The 14,689-nt window shown below is 40.4% G+C and overlaps 1 protein-coding gene across 5 annotated transcripts in view; it reads left to right on the top strand.

Moving 5' to 3' along the window:
- Positions 1-14,689, top strand: part of Cdep (Chondrocyte-derived ezrin-like domain containing protein) — an 804,710-nt gene that overhangs the window by 715,755 nt on the left and 74,266 nt on the right. For all 5 annotated transcript variants that reach the window (XM_067085457.1, XM_067085454.1, XM_067085456.1 and 2 more), the window contains 3 exons: positions 11,848-11,929; positions 12,550-12,736; positions 12,853-12,965. In XM_067085457.1, the coding sequence (XP_066941558.1) occupies positions 11,848-11,929; positions 12,550-12,736; positions 12,853-12,965 (382 nt within the window). The remainder of the gene's footprint in view (positions 1-11,847; positions 11,930-12,549; positions 12,737-12,852; positions 12,966-14,689) is intronic.

The following is a 14,689-nucleotide window of genomic DNA, read 5'->3' on the forward strand; positions in this document are numbered from 1 at the left end:
TGTGAACGCATCCACTAGAACAGCTGATTAAATGTATTTGGGTTGCCCTTGCCCAGAAGGCAATGGTCCAACCACATCCATATGCACTCTATCCCAATTCACAGGTACCACAGGCCACAATGGGCCTTCGGGACCACATGTCTGTGACTTTTTCATTGTATTACACACATGACAACTTCTCACAAATCTAGTTATGTCCTTATGCATGCTAACTCAAAAGAAGTGCTCACGGGCTCTTCTAAGAGATCTCTCTATACCTACATGCCCAGCATAAGGGCTTACATGGATCATGTGCATGGCTCTCTATTAAAGCTCAGGAAAAACAGTAACTCAGGCTCGGATATCACCGGGCCTTTTCTCATATCTGCAAAACAAGACGTCCCCTTCAATGAAGAACACATCCTTCCATCAAAATGCACAGAACTCGGGAATTGAGCTGCTCTCACCTCTCACACAGGCCTTGATTTGGTTAATCCAGGCTTCAGAACCCTGACTCTCAACCAGCTCTCTGCACACTCCACCCACAAAAATCAACCACACTTTCATTCTCTGGGCATTTACTCTGAACTCCCCAGTCGGAATTCCACCTGCATTCATCCTGCTGTCACCCGCCACTCCCACTCATCTGTGAGTGCCCACGAGATTCCGTTTTCTATGCTCCGCCTCCCATCCGATTGACTGTCACTGTTAGCATTTGTCTGCTTTGGCACCAGTACCAGCCGGTGCCACCTCTTCACTTGAAGAAGTTTTGTAAGGACAGTTCTTCCTTGCGCTTTGCAGTGCATGTTGTTACTCCTATGACATTCCTGGAGAGAGCAAGTACCACCCTATTACTTTTGCCTGGAATATGCTCTATTTTTAGGATATCAAACTCTAAAATTCGCTTGATCCAACTGAGGCTTGGCAATTAGAAATTTCATTCTTCTTAAATAGGTGCGTTAGCGGTCTGTGATCTGTGAAAATCTTTACTTTATGTCCCAGTAAAAATAGCGGTGTCTCTCCAGCAACCACAGGACTACCAAAGCCTCTCGATCAAAAGTACTATAATTTCTCTCTGCCCCTTTTAATGCGGGGAGGTGATGCAAAACAAACTGGTCTCTCATTATCTTCATCGCTTATCTGAGATATTACTACCCTCCGATCGCGATATCACTGCATCTGTAGTCACAATAAATGGACGATTGAACCTCGGATAAGCCAAGAGTTCGGCGCTGGGCTCACAAGGGCATCTTTTAATTTCTGAAAAGCATCTTGTTCCTTCTCACCCCACTGTTGAAATCAGGTCTCTTCCTTAATGCATCTAACGGTCTCGCTATCTGGCCAAAGTTCTTAATGAATTTACGGTAATATCTTGAGAGTCCGAGAAGCTGGCTACATCCTTCTGCATGTTTAGGCTGTGGAAATTCTTTAATTGCCAAAACCTATATCGGCACAAGGCTTAAGGCCTTCTGAAGTTATGATGAACCAAGAAATTCCACTTGGCCTAAAAAAATTGGCATTTATCTAGGTTAATTTTTCATGCCATGACGCCTTAATGCTTCTAAAACCTCTAACAAGTTAGCCATGTGCTCCTCTACTGTGGATTGATTACAATGATATCATCCAGGTATACAAAACTCCACAGCCTAATATGGAAGCTAAAACTGACATCATTACTCGAGAAAAATGGGCAGAGCATTCTTTAATCCAAACGGAAGGAAATTATATTCAAATAGCCGATTATTCACTATAAAGGCCGTTTTCTTTTTACTCTTGTCATCTAAGGGAATTTGATGGTAGCCCGACTTGAGATCCAGCGTGGTGAAAAATTTTCTCCCTTACTTTAAGCAAAAGTTTCGATCGAGGGCAATGGATATGCATTATCTTTCGTAATGGCATTCAATCGCCTATAATCAACACACAACCTGAGAGAGCCATCTTTCTTCTTAACTAAAACGATTAGGTGAAGCCCAAGGAGATTCGCTTTCTTGAATAATACCCTGATTTTGCAATTGATTGATTGTTTCATTGATTACTTGTTCATGACATGCAGGAGTTCTATAAGGCTTTGTGCGAATGGGGGTTGATCTCCCGTCTCTATTCTAAAGGGTAACTTATCAATTCTCCCGGGGCTCTCGTCTCCAGTTGCAATCACATCTTGGTATTCCCAATTATGTCTCCTACACGTCTGCAGTAGTTTAAAGGTGTTGCTTTGGCAGCTGTTTGCAGTAGCCTTCTAAGCCGTGGCAGGCCAGCCTGACCTTGACTCTGTGTAGTCAGGGCCGACACTGCGTTATCGGCTGTTACAAGGGTGCATACTTCTAAATCGCAAAGAGACTCACTACTTAATTCTAACCTACTACTATTTACATTGATAAAAGGTACATTCGCCTTCCCACAACGATGGTAGCGACTCCTGGCAGTCTAAGTCTGCCCACTTTTATGGGGATTAATATATACGAGTGTACCTTCTTCTAACTTTCGTGCTGGGACGACATGAAGGGAATAGAGATGGGAGGGAGGAATAACCTCCCCACCTCCGGGCTAGCAGGTACCACTTTATGTCCCCCTTAAATGCCCAGGCCACCTTGACACAGTCTGGTCCTCTCACCCAAGACGGAAAGTTTTTGGTACTTTCCGGTTCCCACTGGCATTGACACTTCCACTCCCCTCCGTCGACCCCATAGAGAGCCACCTTGTGCTCAAAGGGAAAAGCCAATTCCCAGAATAATGGGGAATTCCTTCCATGTGAGTCGTCGGTACAACATGGAATTTGTGAGTCAAGACTCAGGGCCACCTAGGAAATCTGCTGGTTGACAATTGCCGGATCCTTATCTGATGGCCACTCCCAGTGTTCAACAACAGACATCCCTTCGATGCTATAATAATAGGTTCACTAAACGTTCCTCGATCAGGGACACACAAGCTCCGCTGTCCAACAAGGCATGGTATGTCCCCGTTCCTATCCCCACTTCAAGAACAGGAACTGAATCTCCACTCTCGGAGAGAGGGGAGACGGGGTGGGGCCGATTTTGCTCTGTTCCTCCACAGGTACACACGCCCCTTGGGCAGAGGGGGAGCTCTCACTGGCGGGGAAGACTCCCACCTACACGCTGGCCGGGGTGGCTACTCCCACTCAGGCCTTCTCCCTTGTTTTTTCACGGTCCCTGCCGCAACTGGCCCTTTGGGGTGCCGGAGGGAGGAGGCCCTAATTCCGAGTACAGCGGAAAAGGTTTCCCGGCGCGTCCCCCTTCCTCTCGGGGAGGGAACGCACCGTTTGAAGCGACGCAGTTTTTGGACACTTGCTGACTAGATGGTCAGTGGCACCACATCGAAACAATGCTTTTGACCATACAAAGGGCATTTCAGACTGCATGTGGCCCTTTTTCCCGCATGCCAGCAGAGTTTCCCTGCTAGACCCACGCTCCCCCTTCCCTTGGCCCCCTTGGTCGCTTGGCACTGGGGCCAACTCCGCTCAGGTTGGTTGGGGCTGGAAACCTACCGCTTTTTGTGTCGCGGACCGGTTTGGCGGAGGTGACAAGGGGGTGGGGGTGGGACATCGCCATCCCTCTCTGCTTGCAGCCATCTCTCAGTCTCTAACGCCAACGGGCTGCACCAACCATAGCAGCCAAGGGCTTCCCAGAGCTGACCAGCACCGCAGATACTGGAGGCGGGAGTCATTAACAACATCTGTCTGCAGAAATTCTCACTGCCCTCCTCTGTCTGCTCTGCGTCCGAGGCCAAACTTTCATAGTCGGCCGACAGTCTGGCGATATACTCGGCGATGCCCTCCTCCGCTCGTAATGCTGGAGAATAGCGGGCCCAAGCCCGCCGGGTCTCTTTTGAAGGGTGAAACGTGTTATAAGGCCTTGTCTGAACGATGGCCAATCTTTTAGGTCTGTTTTTCCATGACCTCATCATCCTGGCTGCGGACCCGGTCATCTTCGCGATGGTTTGTGTAATTTTTGGGCATTGGTCCAATCGCTAGTGGCCTCTTCGACACTGTTTGCTGCTAAAGGCTTCGATCGAAACGAAGCCTTCTTTTCAAGAATAAGTCACGAGTTATTGAAGTCGAGGATGTGCGATGCCGGGATGGGAAGTTTCATCACCAAACTGCGAGGCACCACGCCGCCGGGCGACGGAGGTTGCATTGCAATCCCGGAGGAGCGGAAACGATCATTCCATTCCCACTACTACAGTTCCGTGCACGCTGGTTTTTAGAACCATTATTTGCACTATCACTGTTCGAATTCCCGTGAGCGTTACTACTGTCCGTTTCACTTGTGTTCATTGGGTTCCCACCCCCTTGCCATGACTCACTCAGACAGGAATGCCCTCAAAAGGGCAAGGTCACTTGCTGCATTCCTTTCGCTATTCTCCCCAACCCTTCTCGGACTAACTTCTACCGCCCCACCATCTCTCTCCTCTTGTTCGTACGTTCGCCCTCTGGAATCCTGTGCTTCTTGTATTATACACCATTGTTCTCAGTTTAATATCACTCTACAGTTATTGCATTTAAAGTTCGCAGACCCACAGTTCGCTATATTTACTATTAATTAGCGCTCGCAGCAGGACACACCTGACACCAGAAACTGACCCCGACCTCTCGGCAGGGTTGATTTACACTGGTCGGCTGCAGTACTGTGGGACATGCTTAAATAAGACAGGGGTGTAAATTTAACAATGATCTGTATTATCTAAAACTTACACAAGGGTCCAAGTATCTAAGCAAACTAAAATTTACTGCAAAACCGAGAGAGAGAGGCTGAGGGGGAACCCGGCTGATGTGTGAGGGAAAATGCTCTTTCCCTAAACACGACAAAAACGCTCTGCCCAAAGGGACGCCTTCTTTGGGCATCTTCCTCCCACCTTGTCGTACCTCACAACCCCTGATTTCTTCTCTACTGGACACGATTGGCCCTGGCACTTCTCCTTAGGCCTATCAGCCAATTGGTGCCAGGTAAGGTGACGCTAAATCCCAACGAACTTTTGGGGGTTTCTGGGGGAGGAAGATTTCTCTGTCTGAGAGAAGATGACCGTTGAGCAAATCCTGTAATGAATCCTATGATTGCATCAGGATTCCGGGAAGTTTCACGAAGACTGAGAAGGGCTTATATATATATATATATATATATATATATATATATATATATATATATATATATATATATATATATATATATATATATATATATATATATATATGTATGTATGTATAACTGAATCACGAAAATATGGATTGATCCTAATCCTTTGTAAAAACCTCTTAAATATTTAATCCTCTTTTGGCAGTTCTACTAATTCTTTAATTGTGTTGGATTCCAGGTACATATGTTTCCTTTATAATCCCCATCTGTCATTTATATGAGCTTTCTTTGTAAACATACTTTTATATTTCTTCAGTCTGCTAAGTAAAGGACCTAGCATCAAAAGGCCTCACAGCACTCCAGTGTTTCTGTTTCCTTCGTGGATTTTATCTTTATCTTTATCTTTATGTATGTATATATGTATGTGTATTATACATACATATAATATATATATATATATATATATATATATATATATATATATATATATATATATATATATATATATTATATATATATATATATACAGACAGTCCCCGGTTATTGGCGGGGGTTCCATTCTGAGGGTGTGATGATAACCAAAAATTGCTGCTAACCAAAAATTGGTGATTTTCGGGTTTTTTTGGTGATTTTCAGGGCTTATCGGCACCGAAAAGTGCCGATTTTCAGTTATCGGTGCCTCTGTTAGGTATGTATCGGCACCGATAAGTGGAAATCGGCAATTTTCGGTGCTGAAAATTGCTGATTTTTGTTGCTAGACAAGCGCCCTAAAACCTGACCGCCGTTAACCGAGCCTGCCGTTAACTGGGGACTACCTGTATATTTATTTTTCTTTTATATAACACCATTTTGCCATCAGTAAATTTTGCATTATATGGTTCAAAATTGTTTTCGCTTAAATCAAGAGAAATCTGGGCGTTTCTAATGTCTTGGAATTCTACAGAATAGTTCTCACTACTCGATATTCTCGAGAAATGTTCTAATTTTTCTACGACCCTCTCTGGTTGGGTGATTAGGTCACCATTCTTAAGGGTAGGCGGAGGTTTGGGGACAAACTTGCCATTTAGTTTTTTAATTTTCTTCCAAATCATTTTGGATGGTATTTTTGAGCTAATGCCATTAATGTAGTACATCCATGACTCTCTTTTTGCTTTTTTAAAATATTTATGCTTGGCCACAGCACGTTGGTAAATAAGTTTGGCTTGGGCAGTTCCACTCCTCTTATACTTTTTGTAGCATTTTCTAGTGATCTTTCTCATACTACTGCAGGTTTTGTTCCACCAAGGAACTGCTGGTCTAGAGCGTTTCCCTTTTGTTGTTGGAATAGAGGCAATTGCACTGTTGATGGTTGTGTCATTGAAGTAATTATATGCCTCTGAGATGGATGGAAATGATTTTACATTCTTGTCCATGAGAACAGACTCATTAAATTTCTTCCAATTGGCTTCATCTACCTTCCATTTGGGAGGTGACTCAGAGGACTGATTCTTAACTGTTTTTATATGAATTCGGACGTGGTCACTCCCATTTGGATATTCATTTACTGAACATTCGTAATCAATGTGAACAATAGATGAGCAAAAGCTCAGATCGATAGCCAAATAAGTTTTGGAGTAGATGTTATAGTAAGTCATGGCTCCATTATTGAGTATAGTGATATTAAGATCATCCATAATATCCTCCAACATCTTACCCTTGGCATCTGTCATGTTCCCACCCCATATGGGGTTGTGAGCATTAAAATCACCAAGGAGGAGGAAAGGAGTAGGAAGCTGATTGATCTGTAAATGAATGTCAGTATAAGTGAAATCCAAATCAGGAGGAAGATAGATGGAGCAAACTGTAATTTGCTTGTTTAAAATGAAAGTTACTGCTACAGCTTGGAGATGAGTATTAATTGATAACAAGGAGTTTTGCAACGATTTATGCGCAATAATTGCTGCACCTCCCTTAGCTCCATCTCCAATTGGTGGTGGAGAATTATATTTGCTGTAATTTAACTCAGGATTATAGTGTGGTTCCAAGCTTAGTTTCCTGGAGAGAGACAATACCTGGCTATGCTAAGACCTCTACAGTTCCATTGTGGTATTGATGTGAAAACTAGTTTTTGGGCTTGGTGGAAGGCCCTTTGAATGGAGCCTTCCCATTTACTCTCTTTTGTTTATGAGTATTATCAAGAGATGATTTGGAAAAGACTGGTCTTGACAGGTTTTGGTTTATTATCTGTTGATTTACTGGAGTCATTTTGTTTCCCTTTCTTGTCAGTTTGTTGAAATTCAGGCTGGGGTTCTTGCATCGAGCTTATTACTTTGTATCTATTACTGAGTGATGAATGTTTAATTGGAGGAGAGGATGAGGGGGAACATCTCCTCTTTTGGTGTTTTGCTCCTCAGTCTCTATTAAATCAGGCAGAGACTCTGCCTGAGACAATTGCAAGGCAGTTAGGTTAAACATCATCTTATCCTCCTTGGAGGCTTGTGCTCTAGCCTCAACAGCCGAGCACCTGACCCAGATGGCTGGGCCACTACCACAGGGTTTGATGCACCTGCTACATTAGAGAGTGCTGCCACTGCACCCCTAGTGGTAGGTAGGGGTTGTGGCTTAAGAACTTCAGCATAGTTCCTAGGTTGTTGTCCTAATTGTCTTTTTGCAAAACCGATACTTATATGCTCTGCATTGGCTTTATTTAGTGCAGATAGTTCAAATTTGTAAATTTCACAATTTTTGTTATTGGATTTATGTTCCAGTTGACAATTAACACATTTTGCTTTTGTATTACATTCATCATCATGTTGGACACCAGAGCAGTTTATACAAATTTTATCATTTTTGCAGTTTTATGATGGGTGGTCAAACTTAAAGCAATGATAGCACTGCATTGGTCTTTGGTGGAAAGGACGTATTCGTACCCTTTCAATTTCAAATATGACATGAGAAGGTACTTCAGAGTCTACAAAGGTTAAAATGATCATGTTGGCAATAGCTGCCTTTTTCACTCTCCAAACTGAAGTGGGACTCATTTCTAGACTTTCTTCTTCTGTCATGTCATAAAGGTCTTTATCAAATAGTAATCATCTCCCATAACTAAAGCTTAAGTGGGGCTTGATCTTCATAATCATTTCATCATTTTTTGTGTCCAACAAGGTCAGCATAAATGCTTGGGTTGTGGATTTGGCATGAATAAGAACGATGTTCTTCCCAAAACGAGAAATACCACCGCTCTGTATTCCTCCCACCTTTTTCTGAAGAAACCTGCAAAATTTATAGTGGTTATAATTTTCCTCCTTAGCTGAAGCTACCACCCACATAGGTTTAGGAATCCTTATTTTTGCATTCTGCTTTCTCTGGTTTTTCCTGAGCCCATTTAGATGGCACAGAAACGCCCATGTCTTTGGGAACTTTTTCTGTTAAGGCTCCTCGTACTATAGCTTGACCTATTTGTATGGCACTTATCATACTACTAGCCTTTAGAGTCTCATCATGGCTACTAAAGGTAACCCATGCGTCCCATTTAGATTCAGTATCAATAAAGTTCATCCTGATTTCTACAACAGTTTGGAATGATTTTAGAGCTGTCAAGATCATTTCACAATCACAACAGACTGGTAAGTCTTCAATATGGAGCATTCTGAAATTTTTCACACTACCTGGCTGTGTTGAGGATTCAATTTTGGATGAAGATTTCTTAGAGAAGTCTGTGTCCTTGCTTGAAGTTGTCATCAATGAAGCATGGCTAGAGGGTCCAGGCGAGGGGAAGTCAGGATGGGGATCAGGCTATTTGTTATTTGTCAATTTATTTTTTGAGAAGTCATCAACATTTGGAGAAATTTCAATCTCCAAGGTGGGTACAGAGGTCATCATCTGCAAGAACAGCACCATCAGAGGGTCCAGGGGTACTCGAATCCTTATAAATGCTAAAGATTTGAGTGGGGTAAAAAAGAGAAATAATAATAATAAAAAGCTGAAAACCTTAAAAAGATACCATCAGCCTTTCATGGGGATTATTCTTCCACCAATGGCACAAGTGAGAACTGACTCCCAAATGTCTGCGTCCCTACCCTACCCCACAGGGGATGGCACAACATGATTATAGTGGCCCAAGTGTAAGACAGACCTGCTTGCTAGGACCGAAGGTATTACGAGAATACTATCATCCCCACCCTAATCGTGTTATGGGCAAACCGGATAGAATGCCGAAAGTCATATCCCCAGAACTGGACCCCCTCTGGAATCCAGGGTCCAGCCCTAAAGAATAGTTCCGCGTGATATCTCTGAGGTCCGAACATTATCGGGCAACTGATGGTCCTACCACAGTTCCCATTATTTAGCTTCGGATATAAACCCAATCCCAGTTATGATATCTTTTCCTGTTTATCAGGTCCGATAAATTTTAGCAAAAGCGGAAAATTCCACAAAAATTAATTCAAAGAAATATATCATGGTCTATGGGACTCTTGGACTCAAACCCGGGAACAGATTCCTGGAGTTCAAGAGCCTCCTCACCATGTCAAGGTGGTCCCAAATCAAGGGGCTTAGGAAGATATTAAACTTTGAAATATGCCATGTTCACATTCCTGCGTTAACTCAGGAACCATAGATTAAACTATTTTCATTGCATTTATAAATCATACAGTACTGTATTATAAAGAATTACTTTCGATATTAGATAGGTAAAAATAAGAAAATGAAATTCAGATTCATGCAACATTCAAAATTTAGTATTTTTCCATGCTTTGAAAGTTATGAACATTGAGAGAATTTCACAGGAGCAGCATCTGACATTGTAAGTTCATAAAGTAAACAATGCACACCACAATCTACAGGCAGTCCCCGGTTATCGGCGGCCTAGGTTATCAGCGACCCGGAGAAGCGCCACTGATAACTGTATATTTGGCGCCAATCTCTGGTTATCGGAGCCGATCCCCACTTAAGAGCACTGCTATCGCCGATTTCTGGTTATCGACAATTTTCGGCTATTGTCGTGTCATCGGGAATGGAACCCCGTTGATAACTGAGGACTGCCTGTACTGACAAAAATACATACTAAATGTTCCTTATGGGGAATTCATCAAAGAACGAGCTAAATCGGGAAGGTAGAAATAAGTAGGAATCTTTTATGAATATGAACAAGTATTCTCGTAATCATAAGAATAATGTATGGTTTTTAATCCTGAGAATACTTGGGGATAATCAGGGAAGAGGTTAAAGGAACAGGTTCTTCCTTATGCGGCAGAAATTCTTACTAGGCAGAATAGGTGTGAAGAACAAAATTTTTTTTACGGGTGGCAAAGGGGAGTTCTCCGAACACATTTTTAACTTCGACCCTGTCTGTTCTTATCTCTGAATGTTTGTAACATGAATGTTTGTAATTAGGGTGGTGACTGTAATATTCTTTCTAAAATAATTTTATGTTTAATAGATATGAACTATTGCCTTACAATTTGGTTACTGCTCCCTCCCCTTTGACTGAGTGACATTTCATAAAATTGAAAGAAGCTTCAAGCTTAATAGATTGATTTTAGAAAAATCTCTTCCCCTGGAAGAGTATGATTGCAATCTTTGTTAATTCCTTATCAGTTATCCTTTGAAATATAAGATTTTGGTAAAGCAATGATTTGTTTACAAAACAAACATTTTCCTGTTAGAAAATAATAATTTATGGTGTCGTTACTTTCTATTTTGTAATTTTTAATTTAGAACATAAAATTTTGATTTTTTTATGATTCATTTTAAGTGAATTGCAAGTTAAGATATGTTGCCAAAGTTAGATGGTTAGATTCAGTAACACTGCCAGTTACTAGAGTTCAAGATTTCTCTGTTTTCTTTGTGGTTTCTTCTTGTGATGAATTTTAGATGTTTTTAATAACCTTGTTGATTTTTATTTTCCAATTTATTTACCACAAAATGCTTGTACAGTATTAGGAGTAATTGGTAAAAAAATCAAAATTTTTAATATTATAAGTATTAAGCTTTTACTATATAAGTTCATTGAAACCGTTGTACCATATTCATGTGGAATAATGCCAGTATGTAGATTCAATATTTTTTTTATTTTGTCTTTTACATGCAGTGGATATCAGGTAGCAATATTTTGTTCATTATTTTATTTTATATCTTGATTACTTCATTGTGAAAAGTTGTACCACCACTACCACCAACATTGTAGTCATGATCCTTCTTCCTTGTCTCATTTTGTGACTGATGAATGGCCTGTAAACCCTTAGGATCAGTATCTGGTGTTAAACAAGTCACTCGTATGTCCCCTTTTCCTTAGTGATGACAGTTATGAGGTTCACATTTCCATTTATAAGACTTAAAACCCTTTTATATTACTGTATAGTTTTATACATAAAATTCTGCTCCCACTATTAGAGTTGTTGGGGAAGGAACAAAGACACCTTATACCCCTGTTCCCTTTCCAAAATGACAACCCTACTTTAGGGATATATCAGGGGTGTATTTGGAAATGTATGAAGGCACAAGAAACAGGTATCTTGTTAATTTATTAGCTTAGCACTTACTGAAATTTCATTTTTGCAGTAAACATTAGAATGAGTGAGTCTTTACTTAGAAATTTTTAAAAATACTGTAAAATGTTATTTCTTAATGTAATGTAAGTAGTTAAAACTCTTTAAAGTTATTGTAAAAATTAAATTTCACAGCAAGGAAATCAAAATTAAACTTTTCATTCATGTTACTTGTTTATATAAAAATGTACAATATTTTTAATAATGAACACATACCAACTCAGTTTTTAATTTGCATTTCCAATATTTTTCAGGGATGGCCGTACAAGTGGATCGAATAAATTGGAATCTCAGAGAGTTGGTGATATTATGCTGAAGAACATGAGCATGTTAGAGGTAATACAATTTTAGTTTCATATGCAATACACACTGTGCTAACTTTAACCAAGATAGTAGCACCTACAATTTGCTTTTTTTTTGTGCAGTGAAGATAATTTCTAGAGGGTTTTTACAGTCTCTCCATGGTTACCACTTGTATCCCAGAGGGATCTTTTGTTGATGAATTTGATTTTTCATAGATGTGTGGATTATGCATAGAACTAAAAAACAGAGGGTAAGAACAATCCTTACCATGAGTACTTGATGTATCCATGCAAGAGAAAATATCAGTGTTAAGCCTTATCTTTAATGCTAGATTTGAGATTAGTGGGCATGGATAACCTGTAAAGTTGTAGAGGTGACTTTTATAACCCATAAAGTTCTAGAGGTGACTTTTATATCAAGTTAGTAGGCTTAGAATAAATTGACAGATTTTTACCCAATTTGTAACTACAAAGGCAAGTATGGATAACAATTTTTGAATGTGTTTCCCATTGTAAATCAGTTTTATGTTATGCAGTAATTGCCAGTCATAAGCAAAAGCAAAATTTTTTTTTACCATGAATCCATACTGTAATTTTCTTTATCTCCATTGATGTGCTGATTTGAGACTGGTAATAAAATTGTTATATTTACAGTTGTATGAACAGTACCTTGAAGGTCATTACGCCATACTGGAAGGACTAGAGTCATCATTCCGTAAGAATCGTCGCTTCGAACAAGTGTACAGAGATTTTGAAATGCAAAAAGTTTGTTACTTGCCATTAACGTCTTTCATTCTCAAGCCTTTACACCGACTTCAACATTATCATCTTCTATTGGATCGTAAGTTATTGTCATTTATAAGTAAGTCAGCATTCATTTTATGTGAAAATATTACTCATACCATACACTGTAAGCTTGAGATGGATGCTGATTTTTTTTTTTTTTTTACCTAACAGGTCTTGTAAAGCATTATGGTAGTGCTAATCACCATGATTATCGAGAGTGTATGACAGCCAAAGCAAAACTTAGTCAAACAGTGAAAAGTATGGGGCCTGTTTTAGCTGCATCTGTGAGTATACACTAAAAATTAACTTTGTGGTTGCTAAGTACTGTACATAATAGTGATATCAGCATATGCCCAAAGTAGATATTTCTTAGATATTTAAAGAGTGCTAGAGATAAGTGATTTCACAAGGAGCTTACATTGTGAAATGGTGAATATTTTATCTTAAAATCCCCTAGTTCCTATCCATCTTTGTGGGTGAGGGATATCAGAGAGCAGCTACCTAAATCCAGTTCTCTTTGCCCATATTTATTTTGTTGTTATAGTTAAATTAACTATGGCTTTCTCACTTATTTCTAGCTCAGTTTTCCTTTACTACTCTGTGGTGATTGATCCTGGATTGATGTAACTAGGCAGCATTGAATGTGATATAGATTACTTGTTAAACATGATGGAGGGTAAGGTTGAATGGCATGCCTCTTCCCCCATAGAATTTTAATACCTTTTCAATGAGATAATGCCTTTGAACAAGGACTGTTTTTTCTGTGTTGAAGCTGTGTGATGGGTTAGTGGCCTCTCAAACAGGGAATTGCTCTTTCCCCAGTTGAGATCAAATGTCTCGGTGTGCTCTTTCTCTCTTTATTATTACTCCAACCTCTTTTACCCGTCCAGCCTCTCCAATTTTCTCTTCAGAGTTTTGATCATCAAGATTGAATACCATTGCTGGGATCAGAGTTCATTTTCAAAGCAGTAATAAGAGATGTGTTGTTCTTGTTAACCACCCAATAATGTTTTGACCTGTGAGATATCAATATGCTTGCTATATTATTAATATCTCAAGGGTGGGACTATCTTTAGAACTGGCCCATGGATTCCTGGAATGGACTGGTTTCTGGGGATAGGACTCTTGGCATTCTATCCTGTTTGGCTGCCATGATGATTAAAGTGAGGATGGTTGCATTCATGTAATGCTCTCAGTCCCACGAAACAGGTTTGGCATACACTTGAGCCACCTTGATCATGTTGATGCAATCCCTTTGGGGAGTAGACATTTGGGAGTCATTGGTGGAGGGAGGAGCTCCAGGAAGGGTATTGGTGTCTCTTTATGGTTTTCAGTTTTATTTACATTTTAATTACTTTTTAATGGAAAATGCCTAAATCACCCCTTCTACTCCTGGACCCATTGATAACAACCCATAAAAGGTAATGACTTCTGGCTGTGATATGACTATGGTGACAGCTATTCCTGCAAAAGAAAACTGGGACACTAGGGTGGAATAAAGACTGGTGGAAATTGATTACAGGCAGTCCCTGGTTATCAGTAGCCTCAGTTGTCGGCAATCCGGTTTTATGGCGCTTGTCTAGCGACGACAATAACTGGATTTTTGGCGCCAATCTCCAGGTATCAATGCTGATCTCCACGTAACAGCGAAGCACTGATCCATGGTTATCAGCACTGATAAGTGGGGATTTCAGCGCTATTATCACCATTTTTCAGTTGTCAGCGATTTTCAGTTATCGCTGCACCGTTGGGAATGGGACCCCTGCCAGTAACCGGGGACTGCCTGTATTTGAAAACAACTTCTGGGGTGACAGTTTAGACTGTCTACAATTTTGGTAAACTACAATACCATTAAAGAATGGACCAGTAGAAAGAATCAAGGTCAGAGTAACAGGAAAATGTTCCAAGTACTTTGTTAACTTATCTGCTAAGTAAGAACAGAAAAGTAATGGTTAATAGAGGGATATGAATAACATTTCCATTATCACTTTTAAGCTCTTAAGAATGA

This window comes from Macrobrachium rosenbergii, chromosome 42 (genome assembly GCF_040412425.1).
Source record: "Macrobrachium rosenbergii isolate ZJJX-2024 chromosome 42, ASM4041242v1, whole genome shotgun sequence".
Taxonomy (NCBI): domain Eukaryota; kingdom Metazoa; phylum Arthropoda; class Malacostraca; order Decapoda; family Palaemonidae; genus Macrobrachium; species Macrobrachium rosenbergii.